This window comes from Falco naumanni, chromosome 18 (assembly GCF_017639655.2).
Source record: "Falco naumanni isolate bFalNau1 chromosome 18, bFalNau1.pat, whole genome shotgun sequence".
NCBI classification, from domain to species: Eukaryota; Metazoa; Chordata; class Aves; order Falconiformes; family Falconidae; genus Falco; species Falco naumanni.
Window position 1 is genome coordinate 3,229,776 of NC_054071.1, and position 22,627 is coordinate 3,252,402.

The 22,627-nt window shown below is 42.9% G+C and overlaps 1 protein-coding gene across 9 annotated transcripts in view; it reads right to left on the minus strand.

Moving 5' to 3' along the window:
* ATP6V0A1 (ATPase H+ transporting V0 subunit a1) overlaps window positions 1–22,538 on the minus strand; it is a 30,429-nt gene extending 7,891 nt beyond the window's left edge. Inside the window, exons 1-21 of one of the 9 annotated variants that reach the window (XM_040617105.1) lie at window positions 22,431–22,537; window positions 22,101–22,242; window positions 21,856–21,934; window positions 21,492–21,589; window positions 20,747–20,875; window positions 15,810–15,892; window positions 14,861–14,987; window positions 13,601–13,683; window positions 12,865–12,958; window positions 11,303–11,515; window positions 10,444–10,594; window positions 10,077–10,216; window positions 9,118–9,275; window positions 8,567–8,657; window positions 7,640–7,758; window positions 7,108–7,324; window positions 6,392–6,499; window positions 5,629–5,703; window positions 3,039–3,146; window positions 2,396–2,413; window positions 422–539 (exon numbers count right to left, since the gene is read on the minus strand). In XM_040617105.1, coding sequence (XP_040473039.1) covers window positions 422–539; window positions 2,396–2,413; window positions 3,039–3,146; window positions 5,629–5,703; window positions 6,392–6,499; window positions 7,108–7,324; window positions 7,640–7,758; window positions 8,567–8,657; window positions 9,118–9,275; window positions 10,077–10,216; window positions 10,444–10,594; window positions 11,303–11,515; window positions 12,865–12,958; window positions 13,601–13,683; window positions 14,861–14,987; window positions 15,810–15,892; window positions 20,747–20,875; window positions 21,492–21,589; window positions 21,856–21,934; window positions 22,101–22,217 — 2,326 coding nt within the window. In that variant the 5' untranslated portion in view covers window positions 22,218–22,242; window positions 22,431–22,537. Of the gene's footprint in view, window positions 1–421; window positions 540–625; window positions 845–2,395; window positions 2,414–3,038; window positions 3,147–5,628; window positions 5,704–6,391; window positions 6,500–7,107; window positions 7,325–7,639; window positions 7,759–8,566; window positions 8,658–9,117; window positions 9,276–10,076; window positions 10,217–10,443; window positions 10,595–11,302; window positions 11,516–12,864; window positions 12,959–13,600; window positions 13,684–14,860; window positions 14,988–15,809; window positions 15,914–20,746; window positions 20,876–21,491; window positions 21,590–21,855; window positions 21,935–22,100; window positions 22,243–22,430 lie in introns of those variants that run through there. The other 8 variants (XM_040617103.1, XR_005831351.1, XM_040617104.1 and 5 more) reach the window with 8 other exon arrangements.
* Between the last annotated feature and the right edge of the window lie 89 nt (window positions 22,539–22,627).

The window sequence follows — 22,627 nt, forward strand, 5'->3', positions numbered from 1 at the left end:
AGAAGAGGGCTCATGTCAGAGCATTCAGCAAAGAATGGAGGGTTGTTACAGTTCACTTACAAAGCAAAAACTAAAGTAAAGCAAATTCCCACTAGAACAAGGTGGGAAACTCAAGAGGGACAAGAGCTTTTGCTGCCGGGTGTGTCAGGACATTGCCTCCAAGTGTCCCACACAGTGCAAGGCGCAGTCCTCGCTCAGCAGTTCTGCTTTATTCAGTGCTTTCGACTCTGTCCCTCTCTTTTAGCAGAGAGGTGTTTAGCCTTAAATCCTCCCAGCTGATGCACACACCCCTCTGTCCTCTTCCAGCAGTATTCGACAGCTGAGCTCCGAGAAGCTAACTGCATTCCTGCCTTTCACCTACCGCCCGCCCAGGGCGATCAGACACACGGTACCAAGTCTCCCTTCCGTCAGGAATACTCACGTGCGTGGGCTAAGCTGAGAGCCCAGAGCCTCAAGTAGGATGCAGTGTTGGAAATGCACCCCAGGCAATACTCAATGGTGTGGATAGCCTGGTACACCACCGTATCGCCAAAGTCAAACTGCAAAGAGAACACAGAAAATGAAGACGGCTGCAAGCCCCGCCAAGCAGCAAGGGGCGGCCGACCAGGGAAAACGAGCACACTACCTGGTGCTATTACCGAGGACATCGTGTTTGAAATTAGACACTGATACGGTCTTCTCCTGGTTTAGCACGTCACTTCTAAGTGAGAAAATGAACTCTCTTGTCTCACAAGGTTTTGTAGAACGGTAGTTCGCTGTCGTGGCTTGAATATTATTGTTTTCACATTCCAGCACACAAAAATAAGGTATTTCAAATTCAGCCATGGGCTTTGCCAGGAAAAGACTGTTCAGCAACAAGATGGTATTCATATGAATTCAACGATTAAATTGTATGTACCACTACAAACAAGGAGACAGTATTCCACGTCGATACTGCGTATGTACCTTTGCTACAGGATCAACGAGAGCATTTTGCAAGATATGGACTTGCCCTTTTTGGAAAGCAGAAATAATGCACAAAGCAATCTTGAAAAAGCCACATCTGTGCACCATTAAGTCTCTGTGTCTTGGTAATTTTCTGACATAATAAAAGAAGAACTTATAAGGAAGTCTGCCATGTAGGAGTTTCTTATTTTGCAGCTTGGGAAAGCATTCCCTATATTTTGGATTTAATCCATGCTTCAGAAACTGCTCATATTTAAGTTAAGTGAACACGATGTTTTAAATACACCAAGTGACTAACGCTCTGAGCATGCACAGAAAGCTATTTATATTCTTATTTCTCCCCTAGTACACCCAGGGCAATAAATATTTCAAACAATTAAGATACATTAGCTGTCAAAAGCCCAGTTCTTTCGCCACAGATCATGAACTGCCAAGTTCTTGAATAAAGCGTGCCCCAGCAAATAGTACCACCTCCCAGCATACACGGCACGTCAGCGTGCAGTAAACAGAACGCGAACAGTATTGAAACAGTGACAATCTACAGCCACACGCAACTGCTGGAGGGAGTTACCACTATGCTAGGGAGTGGGAGAATCAGCAGGATTGCCGTGGCACAGCATTGGCAGTTCTATGCGTTTTTCACGGGTTTAAAGTGATATATAGAATTACCAGCTACACCAGCACACTGTTTCTGCGCCCCCTCAGTTCTAGATGAACCCTATGCATAAACAGATCTCCAAGCTAAACCACTTTCAGCACAATTTACAACAGCATCACTGTTGCGAAGCTACTCTAATTTCATGGCATTTAGATCTTTTGTAATAAAACTGGTTCCCTTATAGTGCTGAAACCTACAATCAATCCTGCCAGAGTGTTCCTAAAGAAAACGTTTCTTTAATACTCATACTTGTTACAAGTGTTTATGAATGAACAGTTTCTCAGAACAGAGCTTCTCTTTTATAGAAAGATACCGATTAGGTTAAGTTGTTGAACTGTATGAAAGTGGACCGGTTTTGCTGTATTTGCTGACTGGCAACAAGCAGTATCATTTTAAAATGGCAGACAGTTTGGGAAAAATCTTTATAAACAGTTTGTTGCAGTGCAGAATTACCAAAGACACAACATAAGGCAAACGAGACTTCTTCAGAAGTTTAAAAGCAAAAGCTTTTCAGTTTTGGACTTCCAGCTTAACAGCTTTCCGGGTAAACTAAGAAAGATCTGCAGACAGGGAATAAGACAAACAAGCTGTATAGATGAAGTAATTAAGGGTCTGTTAATGGGCATGTATGTATGAAGAATTAAAAAAAAAAAAAAGGCCTGTAACATGTAGAGTAGCTAGATCTTTTGGAAAACGAGATGTTCTGACATAACATGTTTAATTCAGCATGTGCTTTACACCAATGGGAAATGGTCCAGGTACACATGAACGCAAAGCTGGCTGTAGTCTTACCACCTCATCCTCTGTAGGCTTGAAAACATAAGTTTACGTTTAGTGCGGTGTCTCCATCAGAACATTAACCACGAACACATTCAACAACGCCCCCCCTAAACATGACACAGCAAAGCAGTAACACATCACATGCACTACAGACACAAGGTACCGCTGGTCAGTTGTTAAGAGGCAGCAGAATGCTCCTAAACTACACAAGATCAACTCGTCTTTCTTCTCTACCAGTGGTAAAGGCAAATCGGTATTACCCCAACAGTCAAAGTGAACGTATAAACTAGATTTCATGGCTGCAGAAACACAGCCCCGGGGTTTTCGCTGGCGCTGGAGAAGCAGGTAGCACAACGGCACTGCGCTTCAGCCAGAGCATAAGCTGCACACGCCACCTGAGAGTGCCCCCAGGATGATGGTTCTTTGTAACGGGGGGCAAACACAGCCACATTTCCCTTTATATGCAAATTACACTGCTTTTTTCTGGAGTCCTGGGAATGACCAAGAGATAGCCTTGTGTGAAAACTGCTATGAAAACACTTTACTGAAAACGGTGGTATTTAAATCGCTTGAAAATCAGTGAATACAGCAGAATATGCTGGCTTATTGACTACGAAGTGCATTGCCCTGAGAGTAAGGGCGGTCAGGTGCTTACCTCTTCCCCTTCCTCAGAATGGGTAGATAACTGGTCGTGTTGAATGATCTCGGCATCCTCCTCAGTTGGTCCGTTGCCCACCCGGATCCCACCAAAGTTGTGAGTTCCCTAACACAGGCAGAAAAAGAAAGAGCAAAGTGTTGTTTGTGTTTTACTGCAAGAGCGCAAGAGTTTCTTATGAGTCCACGTGCAGCAGCAGCTCACAGAAGAAAACAAAATATTAAATATTAAGGCCCAGGTTAAGGCAGCTGTACAATTCTATTTCCCAGCTTGGATGGGAAAGATGCTGATTCCTGCTAGGGCTGGGGAAAAAAGAACAGTCTGTCTGAATGAATACTTGACACATTTCTACAAAGTAATTGCAACACTAAGTAAAATAAAAGGCACATCTCTCAAAGAGGACATTTGCTGGCACTGATGTACAACAGACCAACGTCTTGCCCGGCAGCTGTCGGACAAGCACTGAAACACCACTGCTGTTGTCAACGAAACAAGCCACACAGCGGCAACTCAAAGCAGAACAGACTGACACAAACATACACACACACGCTCACTCCCCACCAGCATCAGGCATAACACCACCACGCACGGGAAAAATCAGACTTTCCCTTACTTGGGAACACCACGTTGCGCAAGCGGTTCCTTTTTTAGACATTTGTTCTGACATTCAACATCTGACCCTCAGCCACAACTCCCCTGCGCTCCAAAGAGAAAAGAATGACCCGCAAACTGAGCTGAAACTTCGAAAGGGTCAGGAGCTCTTCTCACTTGACAACTGCAATCATTGCACGGTTAACACTGGATTTACGGCAGGCTTCCTTCTCTGTACCGTCTTATCACCAAGAAAGGATGCACAAACCTGTCCGTCATCTGACAGTGCCCTCAAGCAGAGCTTACACGCATCGTAAATGCATAGTGGACACTGAAGGCTTAACATGCACATCGTTATCTTTGGGTTTCTGTTCGGCAAGCAGCGCCGTGCACCGTACAGGCGGGTTTCTCTTTCCCTCCAGGTTTTCCAAAGACAGAAAAAGCTCATGACTGATCTGAAGGACTTTATACCTTAAGACCTGCGAGTCTGACCGACCCAGAGAGGCAAAGTAAAATGCCACAAATGGGAAGCAAAGCCCGGCATTTAGCTTTAGCACAGTACTGGGATCATCTCTGACATGGAATGGGAACAGGCTAACTCAACACATGAAGACTTCAGCAGCTTAGGGATGACTAAGCAAACCAAGGAGGCTCAATATCCATCCCACGACCTGTCTACTTTCACAGTGCATCGCTCTGGCATACCAGCGGAATGGCTGCTCCATGTTCTTTTACCTGATTTGTTCTTAGAAGTCTGCTTCTATTTTAGGCTGAATTATATTTGGCCGTAATGCCAGATGTGACTTAAAAGATTGTGTCAGGTTTCTAAAAACAAATTAGATAGACATTTCTGCTCTGAAATGAAAATGAAAAGAATAATAACTTATAATAGAACACTTTTTTTAGGATGCTCAGCATCTTTGAAACATTACAAGTCGCTGATGACTAGTATCAGTATCCTATCGATGTATTTCTAGCCTGTGTGAATTTGCACTTTTGCAGCTTTTCCCTCGCACCCAACTTGTCTGTTCTCTGTAAAATATCCAATCTCAACACAGCTCCAAAAGCCCTGATTCTTTACTTTATAACTACACCTCATACAAAGACCTTCCCTCACAGCTTCTTGTATTGAGATGCACTTAAAACGCTGGATGGATTATGCACAAAAGATCCATCTTCATTACTGACGTTTCTATGAGGCTATTTAAAATGTCGTGACAGAAATATTGGCCAACAGCTGAAAAGTGCCTCAAAGTACCTTTGATGTGATGTGCACAATGTGCTTCATGTAGTTTGTGAGGTTTACACTTTCTAATTAGGTAGCTTTCACAACTGAAAATGAGTTGAAATAGGCAGTACTGGGGAAGGGATCAAGTTCTAGGAGCTGCTGCAGTCTTCACCCTGCCAAAAAGCTTTGGTGGTAAAGGGCTGTCTGTAAATTTAGACACAAATAAGTAGAAACAACCGCTACCGAGGGGCTTATTCGTGCACAACCATTTTATAATAGTTTCAAGTCAAAGTGTCTACAAGGGCACAGTCAAAAGATCCAGTAATTACCGGTATGAAGTTGTTGGGAGGCCATCACATAAACATGATGTTTGGGAACACATAATGCAAACAGAAATGCTTCACTGAGAAGAACCCTAATCTATCTTAAACAAATATGCAAGAAAAGGAAAAAAGGGGAACTTAACCTGGGGGGATGTGGCAGCAAGGTATTCTCGTGCTGCTCTGCAGGTTTTGATTTCAGCAGCACTCCTGCAAAGAAGTGTCTCTGCATTCTGTGCACACATAACTATTATCCTTCAGCCTGGTAGTTCTTCCAGAATGTATCAGTTTTGCTGAACTTTGCTCTTTCCAAGAGAAAGTGTTTTTCACCCTAAAGGTGCAGTTGCCATTCACTTATGAAATTCAGATACATTCCATGCTCTCTTGATAAATTAGATAGAAAGCCAACTCCCATCTTTAAATCCATCAGGTGATTTTTAAGTCCACTCACTGTTGCAGCCGCTGCTGCCTCTAGTGCCTGCTCGTTCGGGACTGTGCTGACTTGGGCCTCCACGGGTTGCCCTTCCTGATAGTGAATGGAAGAAGAGAAAGGGAGGAGGAAGAAAACAAAAAGAGAAAGGGAGACGAATGGAGGGGACATGGGAGGATGAAAGATGGTCAGAGAAGGGAGAGGAGGTGTCTTTAACTGAGCTGATCTTTCACTCAACATCCTAAAAGCTGTCTGCCATACATGCAGGGAGAATTTTCAAGTATCCTCAGTGCACGTGTGCCAGGTCCCTACATTTTATATATATTTTACAGTACAGTTGAAAACCTAGAGAGTACCCCAGAAGACAACCTCTCACATAATGACTGCGTAAGTCTATTTTTTTCCCTTTTAATTGTTATTTTTTTACCATCTAAACTGCTTTAACAAAGGTAGCTGGTAAGTCTGCCAGCCCATTAAGCTTGCATCTCTGCTTTCACATTGTCAGCCTAGCGAAGGCACAGAAATGCATCCAGCAACCAGTTTGTCTTCCTAAACCAGCTGACAAAGCCCAAGCCAGATGCATTGTTTTTATCATTACCAACATAAAGAGTTTTTAAAAGCAGGTTTAATGCTGGATGCAGATCTGAGAAGCAGGCAGGCAATATGCAAAAACATTTTACAGGTCACAACGCACTGTGAACCTACATATCCAAGATCAAGATGGAGAACATAGCTTTTTAACCATAACTGGTTCTCATATTGAATATAAGAGGTAGTCACCCACCAAGTGCTTTCTCCTTAAATACTGATGGCGAAGGACCAGGGGTTTAGCTACCAGCATCCATGGCACACACAGTAATGCCACCACCACGAGGAAACACTGGAGCCCTTGCTGTAAAAGAAACAAGATTCAGATGATTTAGCGGCAGTCCATGCTCACACACATACACAAAACCCAGCAAGAGGTCTTATGCAACACTGAACAACTGAATTCCCAGAGTATGTGGATGCTTCAGTCTCTCCTCCGCAACAGCAAGATGTGCTGTACTTAACACCTGCTTGCAGCTGCCCCATCTGACTGTACACAGCATGTAATGCTGATACTGGTTTATATCAGGGAAAAATCCAAAAGATTCTGCAGGGAACAAGAATTTGGCAGACATCTGATAGCGCTGGGAGGAAATGGCATTAGCATCTTAGTAAAGCTTAGAGGCACAACACTGCACAGGCAGGACAATATTCCTAATCGCTTTCCTCTATTAATCTGGATCCAAATGTTCTAGAGCCACAGCTGACACGTTCAGACTGATATAAATTCCTGGTATAGGGATTATTCCTTCCTTCCTTCAACACTGCATAGTGTCAGGCTTCAGAAATGATGGCACGTTTCCTCTAACACAGAGGAAAAATGTTTCATTCTTGATTTCACAATTACTGCAAAGTCAATGAAAGACTAATATCACGAAGCATCTCTGATATTATTCCAGCAAGACCACGCACCTGCCCTTTATAAAGCATCTTATTACTGGTATCACTGTAGGAGAACAGAAACATGTTGATAAAGTGTATTAAAAGGCTTGGTGCATCCTTTGACGTGTGAGCATCATAGGCTGTCCATTTGTAGAAAATTAGAATAACAAGATATCCAAACAGTGATGACATGAAAATCATTTCTGGAATAAATCCAAGGTATATGTTCAGTGGCTTCTTAAAATAGCTATAAGGAAAAAAAGGAGAGTTTAAGATTACATTTGGTTAGCATTAGGCGTATGTAGGGCAAATACTTCTAATGAAAACGTGAAGGGAGTTTTTGGAACAAAACTGCAGGGGCTCAGCGTTTCAACAGTAGCTGGGACTTAAGCACAGCAACTACTTGACATGCATCGTTCTACGTATGCGGTCAGAAGCAACTGCACTGCACCCTTCAAATCAGAAGGTTAAAGTCTGATAAACTCCTGCATCTTAAACTAACACACACATTACACCCAAAGAATTCCCCACCACCACGAGAAAAACAGAGCAAAGCACTTACACATGGTTGAGAAGACTCAACGTGACACCAAAAAGCATGTGGATAATGCCAAGAATCACAGACATTTTCATCTTAAATGAATTGAGGAAGGCCAGTTTATTGCTGGCAATATTCCAAATCTGTGAAAAACAACACTGAGTCAGGCAAACGCCGAGTAAAAGAACAACAGAGGAGAATGAAAATCTTCATTTGAACTTAAACTGTATCAACAATCCAGGAAGCATTAGGCTGTAAGGAACAAGTTTTTTTTTAAAGATGCGTTTGTCACACAGATATCTTCCGGGAAAATGAGCAGACAACCTTTTCTGCTGAGAACGCTGTCTTACAGCAACTGATCCCACTACCAGAGCAGGAATCAAACCTCGCTTGTTTTTATATTAGGCAAAAGGAGCAGGAAAAAGGGGGCTGTATCCTTGACAGAAAAAAATATGATTTTTCATTTAAATGAACAGCGATGCATCGTTCTGATTTCCTGCACTTCCTCTTTCATGTGGAACACATGAGTTTTGTATCAAATATGCTAAGCAGTGTTGCTGATGCAGGCAGATACAAAATCACAGGATTATTTGGAAACTCACATTTCTGAGACTGACTGGAGAAAAAAACCCAAACAACTTTCCTCAAGGTAAAAAAGTAACCTCATGAAGTGATTCCCAAGTCTAGATTTGATTAAACCACTACAAGTTAGAAAGTGTGAGAAAGAAGCCTTTAAGTGGACCTGAGAGCAAGTCTCTCTATCCTGAATCTACTGTCTCAACAGGCACTGAATTAATTTTAACATTCAGGAGTATTTACAACATTGATTAAGAGTTTGCTAAGGGAATGGCTGGGCTGTGGAAATCTTGCACAGTGAACTGGACAGGTACTCTTCTTTCTGTTAACATAGAGGATGTTCTTAAACGAAGCAAAGGAAGGAAAAGCTCTTACCGGGTCAATGCCAAAGGGGTAGGGTCCACCAAACACCCCGGGAATAGCAGGGTTCAGCTGAAGCAGAGGAGTAGTCTCTAGCAAGGCATCTCTGTTTGGGTATAAGTAGATTACACAAACATTAACACAAGCAACTCTGTCCATTCTCTGCAAAAGCTAGCAACATTTATCCCTTGTAAGAGCAAGGAGTATCTCAAACGGAGAGAACTTTAAGGTTCTTGTGCGGTCCCAGAGATTTTCCTGAATGAATAATAAACCTGTTTCTTGATCTGTTATTGCCACAAGGAAGAACGATGCAGGAGACAGGAATCTTGCTACATCTATGAGGAGAAAGGCACTAAACTACATCTTTCCCAGAAAAAAAAAAAAAAAAAAAAAAAGCTGATTTGGACCATGGTAGATATTATCTTCATTATATTCACACCCCTCTTCCAATTCTACTTGAGACTGAGTTCAGAAGTTTGTTTTCCTGACTTGGGAGGACAATGGGGAAAGATAAGCCACCTGCTTATCACTGTCACTCTTTATCTAGTTATCAATGATTTACTCACGACCAATTGCCTTTTGAGAACATGGGCCGGACACTCCATGACGAACCGAACATATTAAGAGACTTGGAGAAACAGTCATTGTAGATGAGGCCTGTGTAAGTGGAGAACAGTCCCATCAGCAGAATGATGTATCGACCACTAAAAACCATGTTGAACATCTAGTATAAAAAACAAAACAAAACAAAAAAGGAACAAAGAAAGTCCACGAGAGGAAGGTCTCTCAAAGACAGAACAGTAAAATCAGCCACCTGCAGGACAAACAATACGGGCTGTATGGACTAAAAGCCCAAAGCCTCTATTTCCCCACGGCAGGGATTAAGGGTGCAAAAGGTAGCGCTGCATAACAGAATTTGAGTACGGCGGATAAAACGGGCAGCACGGTTGTCTGCAGGGAATCTGGGATTAGTCGTGGAGGATAAATTGCACTCCACGCACTGATGCAAACCCCCAGCTGGCAGCACTGGTTTGGAACTAGGCAGCGCAGCCCCTGTTCAGCTTTCTCCATGTTCTGTCAATGTATCTTCACTCTGGTTCACCTCCTGTCAAGCTAAGCCCTGAGCAAGCAAAACCCACCTAGATCAGCAAATAGAATCGTCGGGGGATATAATATACACATACAGACATTAGGAGTTTGAGTGACTGAACCCCTTTATGATCCAATCAAGTTTTGGGTGATTTGTTTAAAACAGCTTGTCTACTACACTTGATAAACGATTTCCTTCAAACAACTGAAAGGAATAATCTCCTGTAAGTATCCGAAAGGAAAACTAAAAGAACTCACTATTATCAAATTATACTACTCAGTCTGTGGTCTAGTGGCTTCCCAGTCTGTGTGCCTCACAAATTTCAAATGGGAGGAGTAGCAGCCATTGCCAACGCAAGGGAGGAAGGATGTGAGTAAACTAAAAGCTGCAACTCTTTCTTTTAAATGCAAAGCTCAGCATAACCTGCCGCTTTACCTCATTGTCACTCTTCTGTGACAGAATACGACTTTCCCTAATCACCATCCAGACAGCAATCAGAGTCATCAGGATTCCATGGCCAAAATCTCCAAACATCACAGCAAACAGAAACGGGAAGGTAATGATCGTATACGGTGCTGTAAGAGAAAAAGATGACCCTCCTACTGCACTGTATTTGAGTGAGACCACATTTACCACAGCACGGTTTACACAGTTGAGCAATACAATTCCCAGGCTTCTCCTCTGCTTCTGGAAGGTGTTAAGTACTCTGTTAGAAACTTTCATACAGGATAGACAATACAGAGAAAAATCATGACTAAAAAGTTGAGATAGATGTCTTAGACTTTTCTAAGTTTGAATTTACCTGGGTTTATTTCCCGGTATGTTCCAATGCCGTAAGCATCAACAATGTTTTGAAAGCCAGAAGTAAACTTGTTAGTTTTGTTGTATGTTGGTGGGGTCTGATTGGTTTGCATCCTGTTTAAAATAGATGGGACAGTGGATCCGCTGTGTTCCTGTTTAAAAAAATAAATACATTCAAAAACGCACCCTCAGAGCACTCGAGGACAGAGTACAATGCTATTTTCTTGTTAGCATCTGGAAAACTACAAGCTTGCATGTCTGTAGTGTGCTTGCACGATGAGAAATACACTTGAGCAGCTGGGGAAAGTTGCCAAGTTTCCACTGCTCTCCACTCTGTACACTGTACAGCAGGAGGAGAAGCACATGTAGTAAGGATGAACGTTGTCTGATGAGGACAGACAAGAAGACTCATGCACTCTTTAAAAAAAAAAAGACCTTTTAAACAGCAAATGAAAGGATTTTAAAGACACCCAACTCTATTGTCTATCTGAGCAGAGGGCGAGCTTGCCAATGTCCTGGACAGCTCCTTTTCGGTAAGTTCCACTATATATCCAAACAGCATGACTACAAAGCACAGCCAGGTGAAATAAATGTACCAAAGGACTCAAATGCAGGAAAATGCCTTACCGTTACAAAATTTTCCTGAACTGAAAGCTTTACACAACATATACATTACAAAGTTTATCTATAAGCCATGATTCCCGCATGTTAAATAAACTGTCCTCTGTGTGGATGGATTCAAATAGCTCAAAGGGATGATCCTCGCAATTTGGAAAAATCAATTAATCCATGCTGTGTTTGCCAACACTTGATAGTCTGCTCGAACAGCGGCAGACAAGAGCAGTACGGCAGTTACTCACAGTGCCTCTCCTGAGAGCAAACTGGATAGAATCGAGGTCAGCAACAGGACACCAGACTTCAGCAATCAAGCACTTTTGTGTCACATCGATATTGCACAGATTCAGGGTATGGTAGATAGCCTTCATCTTGCGTACTTTGATGAACCAGACACGGATATTTTTAGCGGCTGCCTGCAACACCCTTTGGCGATGATCCTCTGTTTGGTTCAGCACCTTTCATAGAGAAGCAGGATAAAGATGAAGCAAAGCCATTGCCCAAAACTCAAAACAGAGAAGTGTACGGTGAAATTGGGCTGACCAACAGGACAAGCTTTAGCCGCCAGAGGATGGAGGGATGAGCTCTCTCCTCCACCCGATGCACAAGCCTGCCACACGCCTGCAATATAGGCTTTAGCCTCCACATTAACCAGTTCTGCTAAAAGATTTAAAGGCTTCTTTTTCCAGGGATCCTTTTTGACTGCTTTCCTCCTCCACCTCCAAAGTCAGCGGGTATTTCAAACAATGAACCGTTCAGAGATCACAGAGAGTGTTTTTTCCTCCACCCAGGTTAAAAGAGCAGAGAAGAGTTCTACAAATGAGGTGTACACTGCCTTAAGAAAACACGTGATTACAATGGGAGACTTTTTTACTGAAAGGAAAAGGAGAGAGTGTTTTCTACTGAGGGTGTTTTCCAACTGAAACATATCTAACTCGGGCCAAGTCAGATTTCCAGACTGGAAAGTCTTAGACTCGAGGGAAAGTAAGGGCACAGGGCACAGGTTTGAATCCTGCTAGTTAAATTACTTCTGAATTCTTGTCTACCTTAAAATTGCTGAACAGTTGCACTACAGCACTCCCAGCTTGAGACAATCTCTGTATCAAATAAGCAGTCCAAATTCAACCATTTTTCCTTTTAGTTTCTGAACCTTTATTTTTTGTCTCAAATAGCTTAAATTTTTCTGCATAACATACTGCCTTTCTTCCTTGAAGCAAGCATCAAATATTTCAGAGGTGGCACCCAGGAGTTTTGCACGCTGGTTACTTTTTACCAACACTCAAGCTCCTGCACAAGAGATTAGCTGTAAAGCAGAAGCTCTTCAGGACAGCACAACATGAAAATAAGACGACAGGCAGAAAAAAAGAACAGCTAAGTTAAAGTTAGTGTTGTTATCTCAACATGGAAATAAGTTTTAAGTTCTTGCAGATGAAACAGGCAATTGATTATACAAGCATGCCTCCAGAGTTGAAAAATATCGTATCTCTTACACATGCGTATTCCTCTCTGCTCCTGGTATGCAAGTTCTCTGTCAGTGCTGTACTTACACGTATATAATTAACTGCTCAGCTCTCCAGAAAGAGCAAACCACCCCACCATCCTAACCCCTGACAAAGAAAACTGAGCAGACGGTCTCCAAACATCTTTCTTGCACTGCCTCAGAGGCTAGCCTCAAACTACCAGGAGCTGAAAATACTTTCTTCTAAGAGGGCCAAAAAGTCTCCTGTTTTAGTAAGATCCAAAGAAGTTTTCAACCATATTATTATAGAAAAAAAAGAAAAAAGGGCAGTGACCCCAGTTATTTTACCATCTGAAGATCATCAATTCTGGTATTGACACCAGAAGCCATTTCCTTCCGCTCCTGTGGCGTTTCTGGGCATGGGTAGAGGGAGGCACGGAATCTGAAAGACATGCAAGCCACCTTAGTAACAAAGATGGAAAGAAGATAAATCAGTCAGGGAAATAACTGGCTGAGCCTGAACACAGAAATAAAGCAAAAAGCACCTTAAGAGAAGTTTCTGATCAGCAAAAGCTGCCAAGCTCAGTTTCAGTCTTTAAATCAAGCAGGTACGTAAGTTTGCTTTAGGCCAAACCAGAAGCTGAATGCTTAAGAAATGGAAGTAGGAGAAAATCCTCTGTTCCCTGTGCTGACAGCATCTCAAAGGCACTGGCACAAAGCTGATTAGCCGTCCCAGTGCAGGGTGCTGCTATCACGCCAACGCAGCTGCCGCTAGAAACAGTCACTATTGGTTTCTCCCTGTGAGAATACTGACTGCTGATACCCCACGAGGTCTGTCAGCACTTGAACTCCCTTGGTTTTAGCATTTTCTAGCAAAGGAGACATCCACTTGTGGAGCATTACAGGCTTGGGGAGTGGCTAGTTTGACTGTAAAATACACTTCAGCTACTTATGGTATGTTTTATTTGCTGCCGAAATACGTACTCCTAGTCACTGTGAAATAAGGAGTTAAAAAATACTGGTACTGTCACATCAATGCGTTTCAAATATTTGAGAAAGCTGCCCAGCTCTAAGACTTTCCTACCCTTCACATATCTTCTTGACTCTGTTCTTCAGCTGGTCACCTTGGAAAAAGATGATAAACACAGACTTGTGCACGTAATCCCCCTAGAAGAGAAGAAAGGGCATACTGTAATGGCTCAGGTATTTACAAAAATTAGCATTATAGCAAATTACAACAGAGTTCAATTTCTCCTTCCTCTGAAGCCGTACATACAGAGTGCATACTTGCACAGTGAGTCAAGAATGTACCTTAACAACAGCGAAACAATCACAAGGAAAGCAATTTTCTTAGCCTCAGTACAGAATACCCCAACTATACTTGTGTTTACTGAAGCAAAATGTTCTAGATTACTTTATTGCATAGACTAGATAATAGGTTAACAGGAAAACCTGGGAATATCTCCAACAGAGGTGCAATGAAATATTTATCGGCACTTACTGCAGTCAGCTCACCTACAGAATTAAGCAAAAAAACCCTAAAAGAGTGAATGAAAATAAGCTGAAACGGAGTTTAACAACTTTGATTCTCCAGGGAGGCCAACAGCACATTCTTTGTACAGCTGTTTTCATGTTGGTAGCCAGGTCCACTTTCCTGCGTTTGTTGACAAGTTATTGTTCTACCTTACTTAGGAAACTTTAACATAATGTTTCAAGAATAATGACATTAGGTGTAACCTCAATTTAAGGAAGTGTTGCACAATAAGAACAAAGTCTCTCCTAGCAGACAGATAATTCAACACCAGCGACCAGCAGGACAAGAGAATGAGTCAGACTTACACGAGGAACTGAGTTGCAACTCCGTCTTTGTTCCTGTGAAGCCTACACACAGCCGTGCTTTTTATGGGTTAAGAGCAAGAGTTCCCAAAATTTGGGCACTGTCCACTGATAGGAGCAGAGGACACTGAATGTAAAAGCACTATATATTGCTGATGTCCAAAAGAGCCTCTTTCAAGGAGGACTGCTACTCACTCAGAACTGCACACAGGACTTGCATTTGTGGTTTGTACCACTGAAGCAACTACGCCTGCTGCAGTCCAGATTTTGAGGTTTTCCCCCCCTCTTTCAACAGCGTTCACCATCCACCTTGCTATTTTTGTTTTAGTAAAACGGGAAAACATTTGTCACTGAAGCCTCAGAGGCTGCAAGCAGGTACTGTGAAGGGACACAACACAAACATTTGCCTGCGTGGAGTTCACTGAGGGACAGAGGCTTAGATCTAGAGGTCTTAGAGCCTTTTTACAAAGCTGAGACTTTTTCTGCTGTAACCAATAGTTCCTTTTACCGTTACAGGATCCTCCAGGGGGTTTTCAATTTCTGCTTGACGCAGGAATACGTTCCCTCGGCACACTCGCCATAGCATGCGCTCAAACATGGGGATTCGCTCGCGGTTGATCACACCAGCCACAAACCTGTAAAGGGGACAGCATAAACCTAAGTTCTGCACCTAAAAGAATACATACACTTGCCCAAAACACTGATGGCAACTGGAGTTTAGCATCAAATTGAAAGCTCCAAAAATCTTGTTTTAAAATTAGGGTTTTTTAAGCAAAACGGAAGGTCTTCTAAATACATAGAAACAGCACAACAAAAACAAGTGCGCTATAGCACAAGCTATGCCTTTTAACAGAATGAAACTGTCTATTCAAAAAATAAATCACTAGTTCAAGGAGAAACAAATGCATGCAGACGTAGAGTTTCTGTGCCTGCTAGTCTCAATTTCAGTAGGTTCCTGGTACATTACATGGCAAGGATTACAGCAGTCACGGCTACCACTGACTGTGTGCTAGGCATGTGCTTCAGAAGACCTCACTGGTTCAAACCCCTATGTCCAGATACAGAATGACACACATGAAGACACCCTGGAAGCAGCTAACAAAGAGGATATAGAACTACGTGGGTTTTCCAGAGTATTAGGTGCCCACAGTAGTTACTAGTTTCAATAAAGCCGTGAGAGCTCAGTACGTCTGAAAAAGCAACCAGAACAGATTTACAAAGAATAAACTAGGTTCATTTTTTTGTGCAGAGAAAAATGCGTGAAGCACAAATATGAACTGGAGAGTGAATGTGTATAAAGAAGAGAGACAAACAGCTAGGTTTAGATCAGCCTTCATCTGCTTGATGTGCCAATCTGGAAAGTTCCACAACTGCACTCAAATCGGTGCTGATTCCACAAGCTGAACCTAAGGCAGCAAGCCTAAAGCCAGATAAAAGAAAGCACAAACTGCCATTACCCAAGTCGTAGCGGGGCACCTCTTCCCATCTCACTTGGTTCCAGGAGTGAAGAGGATTCCTCCAACAGGTCTGGATCCGCCATCTGCTGATGATGCAATTCAGCCTGAATTCACAAATCAATTAATATCTAATGAAACTAGTTAGTGGCATGCAGGGAATGAGGAACCAGGAGATAGTTTGGGGAGACAAAAAAAAGAAGGAAAAAAAAAAAAAAGGAAGAACAAACATAGACAGCAAAAAGAGGAACTAGATGATAGAAAAGACAGCAAGAATCATACAAGGAAGGAGAAAAACAAGAGGAAAAGTGGAATGGCTCAGCAAAGCTTCCATACAAGAAAGGTCTGAAGATTGCTGCAACACAACAAAGGGGCTGTGGGATATATAAGTCTGAAGAAAGGCAGAACTGAAAAAAATTTATCGAGTTTTAAATACAAGTGATGTTCCCAAGAACCATTTTTTAATGGCACAAAACAGTGGCATCCTTTACTGTCATTTTCCCTAGATTTTAAATAGGGAAAAACATGATGGTAGATGCCGATTCCCTCTTGCACTACTTGTGCATTTTCTGAACGCTAACAAAGATGCAAAAGACATTTCTGAGAGCTGCCTGGGGAATGATACTTGCATGTAAAGATGCTTGGGAATCTTGTTCTATGCAACAGAAAGAACGAGTCTCAGGTAACTCTGCCACAGCCACTTGCACTGACCTTGGCAGCTTGCACCTTCACAAGACTGTAACCCTACAACCAGTTCTGCAAGACCTGCATATCCTATACACGCCGCTCTCCTGCCATACTCCAAAACAAAGGCTTTTCGGAATTACAGGAGGACAGTTTGATTCCACGTCACTTGCCACATCAGTGTGGACACAAGGTCAGAATCAGTAACAAAACCTGGAAGTCCTGGATGGTAATTTTCTTTACTGGCTTTACAAAGTTCTTCCTCCAGGAAAAACATACAGTATTTCCAGCTTCAAAGTATGCTTACTGATTAAATCTTTTCATTCTTCAAGATATTTATCCTCAGTCACTATATGTATTATTGCCAGACACATAAGATGTATCGCTTAGGGCAGTCTGACAATGTTGCTCAATTTTGCCTAGTCAGGCATTAAAACAGGACACAGTTTTATACTGTCCTTCATGGCCACTAATTTTGCAGGCTAAAATTCTTGGGAATACAACTTGTAAGCGTCAGCAATTCAGGTCAGGAAGGATGCTCAAATCACATCCTCTTGTGCACCATCTTCATACTTCATTCAGCCCCGCGTCATAGTTATTTCTACCTCTGCAGCTTATATAATGAAACTACAAAAATTACAGTTCCTTCACACAAACAGAGGACCAAATTCTACCCTCTGTGGTACACGGGAGGTCTTCCCCACCGAGCAATCAAGAGAACTTGCCACAATACACTTGAAGGTAGAGTTTGACCCTAGAACACATAAAATGCATGCACACGTACAGCACAGCCTTGCAAAAGTATATAGCAAGTTTAATAACTCAGCCACAGTTTCTTTATTTGTGCAATAGCTGCGTCACAATTTGAGTGAAAAACCCTACAACATTTTACTTGCACGTCAAATAAAAGAATTTACCATATACAAGAAAAGTTTTTGCAAGGCTGACATCAAACGCAGCTCAGTTGTTTGTACACACACTTGCTTTAGCTTACAGATGTTACAAAAGTAAGGGAGCCCTTAATTTAGTTTTGAAAGGATCAGAAATTCTTCATGTTGGCTTTCCACTTTAAGGCAACTTGTTGCAACATCAAGAACTGAACAAAAATTTTGCTTCATAGAGAACACAACCAAAATAAGAACGTTTGGGACCCCAAACCATAACATACAGACCAAACATACCAGTGATTACTTGATATCTAGATTTCAGGATGTCCAAAAACTGAAAGTTACAAGTTTAAGAGGCTTGTATTGTATTTGTCGGTAATCAAAACACTCTTGATAATTTTTGTGAAGTGCACCACATTTTAGCACGTGAAATAAAAAAAAAAAAAAAAAAAAAAAAAAAAAAAGGATATCACAGGTGAAAACTTTGGATTCACCTCACTTGAGGGAGTAATTCTTATAAATGTCTAATATTACTTCTGACCCTTCTGAGCTATGCATCCTTTATTCAGGACGCTACCTAAAACAAAGACAAGCCCTGCTTAGGGGGGTTGAAATTACAGAACAAAGCAGCCTAGAATACATTTGGATTAGACCAGTTTTACTAAGTGAGAACTTTCTTACACAAGGATTATTTGCCTGACAAAGCACTATGTTCTTTAAATTCATCTCTCAACTACTCTGCCTGGATGATCACACCCTTTCTAGAAAGGGAATGGCGTAGCAACATCAGCTCTGGTTCTGGGAAGGTAACTGAAGCAGTATTGTAAGATTTAACAGGAATAAAAAATTGAGAGACTGTCAAAATGAAAAAAGCTGTCCAACTATGCAGAAAATCAAGACTCTAAGAAATTTACTTTGAATAGGCGTTTTCACCAGCAGCGAGTGAAATACTGTAGTTATTGTGAAGAATTTTTTACTACATCAGGTTGTTCAGGATTGGAAAAACTCAAGCAGCTGCAAACCAGTAATTAGAAAGCAGACCTCTCATTATTAGGCATTTTTACATTGCTTATCATTTACCCAGACCAGCACCTTTAATCTCAAGGCCTCGAAAAGAAGGTCCATTTTCCCTACTCTTGATTACAGTTCTGCTCTGTAACGGTTCTGGATCACAACACCCACCACCATACAATTCAAGCCCCTTCCAGTTCACAAACAGAACAAAAATCAATTTTCACAAGAACTAAGGATTCATTTCCCCATCTAACTTACTAACCCAGAGCCCAGACAGAAATGACAGATGCAAAACAAACAGAAAAAAGCAGATGGTGAGAAGAGTTAGAGGAAAGAGAGACAGGGGACTGCATGCCATTAACCATTACTTTTCCAGTCTTCTTTTACGCTCACACTCTAGGCAAAACTTTCAGAGAAATCTCTCCAGCTCATACTGTTCTTCATAAGCAAAAACAAGAAGACTGAGAAAAGGAGCATAATCATCAACATGGTGTGTTGAAACAAGAAACGGCTACTTTGACTGGAACGGTCGTATCAAGAACGAGTGAAAAAAATTTTGCCATCCTCCCTCCCCCAGCGCACAAACTCTGGAGAGCAGAGCAAATGCCAAGTGCAAAGTTAATTTGGATAGTAAGCCATTTCTTGTGCAACTTATTACTATGAATAACATCATCTTAATTACAAGTTATTGAAGTCTTCGAGTGTTGAAGGTATTGTACAAATGACAGCATGCAGAAATGAAGCGTTCACCATGTCAGGATAATTAGTAGACTGTGCAAGACTTAGAAGCCCTGGACTAGGCAGGTTCTCTCACACGCAGCTGTTTGCTCTTTACAGGGTGAACCGAAGCAGTTTGACGTTTTCCATGCTTATGTTTTACTGAACTTCCCACATGAGCTGTTCAGTTTGCTTTTACATAGAGCAGTGCATTTTATTGGTGGTACGTTGTTCTACTATTCCAGACAACAGCTATCTAAAAGGAGCAGGACCATATCAAAACTTGCCAGTTCCATTTAAGTCTGACATGATGTCCCTTTTGTGGGTGAGCTGATGTAGACAATTTAGAAAGTTGATTTTAATCCTTAAATTCAGTATGACCATACTGTACTTAGAGAAAAGCAGCAGGCAGCTCTCACCAGAAAGGACAGTAATTAATAAAAAAGCACACAGCACTAGCTGCGCTTGCTTTTACTCAATACCCAGAACAGGCAGGCAGTGGCACCTCAAGGCAGCAAAGTAATGGATTATCAGGTTAACACTGTTTGTCCAAAAAAACGTTTGTAAGTGAACATTCAACACTCGAAGTCGAGGGTTTTTTTTGTACTGAAACCAACCCCATGACCAATCAACCCATCACACTAGCAGCAGTATCTATGATAGCAGTGACTAAGACTTGGGTTGGCACGGGAATAACCTTAATGCCTGAACAGGCAGCATCCTGTGCCAGGAAACCAAAAAACAAACTGTTTGATAAACGGTCTGAAGTTTGCAGGAGCTCAGCTCTACTTGATCGCAGCCTTTGTAAATACCAGAAGCCACCTCAGTTAAGAGCCCTTTGATCAAACCGTTGCAGCGAGAGGAAACAGGACATATTCTCACTGTTCTAAAACACATACAGGAGCTCTTTGAGAAAACTCCCTAGACTTTGAGATACTTAAGCTTTACAATGAAGAATTATGTCTTCTCCCGTGTAGGCTTTATGTCTGTATCATGAATGACATCAGAGAAGTGCTTCCCAGGCCCAGTGAAAGAGTTGCCAGTTTCTGGTCTAGCTGGTATTTGGCAAAATGTTGGAAGATTAAATGGCAGCTTTGCTCCAGAACTTGCTTCTGAAGACTTTTCGGGTTTGATCAAAGGCTCAAATAAGTAAATAAATAAATAATCTATTAGTGCAGCGGACTTTGTATTATGACCTTAATGAGTAATCACCATATAACATTTCAAAGGCTGAGGAGAAATCAAGCTTGATTGTAATTCCTCTGTGTAAGCAAGGCATGGCTGCTCATCTGTACCAAAGAAACTCTTACCCACTGAAGAAAGCGCTCGCTGTGGCACCGGATTTTTGGTCTGTTGATGTGCTTTAAAAACTACTAGCACCTTAATTATTTTACACAATTTTCAGACCAACCATTGCTTAACTAAACCAAACCCAAAACAACATCGTAAGAGGTAAACCATGGGTAGCTATATGTACTGCATGAAAAATGGAAAATAATTTGAGAAGCTTCTTAAACAAAGCATAAAAATGACCCTGCTGTCCAAAACAGCAACTCAAAATATATCTAAGAATAAAAATGGTAATCTGTGGGAGAAGAGCCAGCTCCCCAAGTGTTAACCCGCTCCCGGTATTCTGACCTCATCAAAAAATTGTTGAGTTTTACGCAGTATGAATTTTAATTCTGTCAGCTCCAAGAAATTTCTCTTCAGAGCCTCCTGGTTCGTGTTGATTTCTTTAAGCTCATTTTCAATTTTCTCAAAGTTTGCCTGCAAGATGTAAAAAGGAGAAGGCAAAAGGACTTAAAGCAATTCCATTAACAAGTGCTGTTAAGTCTATCAAAACAAGAAAATGGGCAAGATGCTTTACATCCCCACATGATTTGCATGCAATTATGGATGCATCTCCAGTCTGCTCTGATACACAGATCCAGATCCGTGACATTCTCTTCAGGCAACTTGAAACTTTTCATACTCAGCCAGTCTTTTACAGCCTGGATTTATATAGCTGTCCTCAAATCATTAAAAACCCTTATAAACTTTACGACGGATCCACCAGAAGCTGTGCAGTGCCAACAATTTTTACTCATTTAAAGGGGTGAAATTCCTTTTAACTGCTTTTACTTCTAACTGTATTTGGGTAACTGCCCAAGAAAAACAATGTTTGTGACTCAAAACCAACCTGATGTGAGCTAGTAGGGCTAGCACTTCAGGTGACAGTGGGGGACTATGATTAATACACCTTTGCCCCTAAAGTCAACGGGCATCTACCAATGGAGATAATTTCCCCCGTTTTCATCTAGACTCAAATGACTACCTAAGTCAAATAATTATTTGACAAATTATAGGTGCAGATTATTATTTGAGTCTCAAAACACGTTATTACCTCCAAGTCAATCATGTCACGTGGAAATGGCACCTCCGGGTTTTCACCAGTGTCCATGATAGGAATATTTGCTTTTTTAATCTCCTTCTCAACAAACCCTGGAGAAACAGCATGGTTAACATTAACTAAAAAGATAAAACAGTATCATATTGTCACCGTAACCTCCACTGAGCCCTATTAGCAGCTGGGAACTCTTCCACCTCCTATTCCAAGATCATTTTATTTGGTTGAAGTTCTCTTTCAAGCAGGAGGTGGATCCCTGCAGGCAGCCTTCACCCCCCTGGCCAGCGCTGTGGTTTCTCACACTGCCTTGCAGGTTTAGCCCTTTTTTTGTTGTTGTTTTAAAACCCAGAGAGACACGTACGCAGCTTTCGGTCCATTTCCTCGCACCTCCTGACTTCATTAACGAATTTACGCTGGAACACGTTCACGTCCGGGTTCAGCTGCAGGGAGAGACACGGTTCCTCAGCGACACCCACCAGCCCCGCCACGGCCCGAGCACCGGGCCCCGCGCAGCCCTGGGAGCCAGGGGCGGCTGTCACCGCCCCCCCCGGGCCCCCTCCCCGGCGGCACCGGACACCGAGGGGCCCGTGCCCGGCGGGTACTCACGTCACGGAACTGGACCTTCCCCAGCTCGCCCAGCTCGCTGACACAGCAGTACGCGGCCTCGGACTGGAGGAAGAGCTGGGCCAGGGTCATCTCCTCGCTGCGGAACAGCTCCCCCATGGCGGCGCCGGCCCCGCCGCGGCCTCTGAGGAGAAGGACCGTGAGAACCGAGCGCGGCCGGCCGCGGGGCCGGGCTGGAGCGGGGGCCGGCTGGGCCGCAGGGGCCTCGCCGCCGCAGGGGCCTCCCCGCCGCCGCCCCCCAGGGCCCTGGCTGCAGCCGGCAGCGAGGAAAGCGGACGGATCCGGATCCAGCCCCCCGGCCCGCCGCGTTACCTGCCGCAGCCCCACGACGCCCAGACCCGCAGCGGCCGCCACCAGCTGATCCGCGGCGGCTCCCGGCCCTGACGTCACCGCGCACGCGAGGCGGGGTCACGCCAGCACGTCTCCTAGCGACGGCGCGTCGCGGCCGGGCCCGCAGCGGAAGTGACGTCATCGGGCAGGAGGGGGGCGGGGGGGGCCGGCCTCGCCGC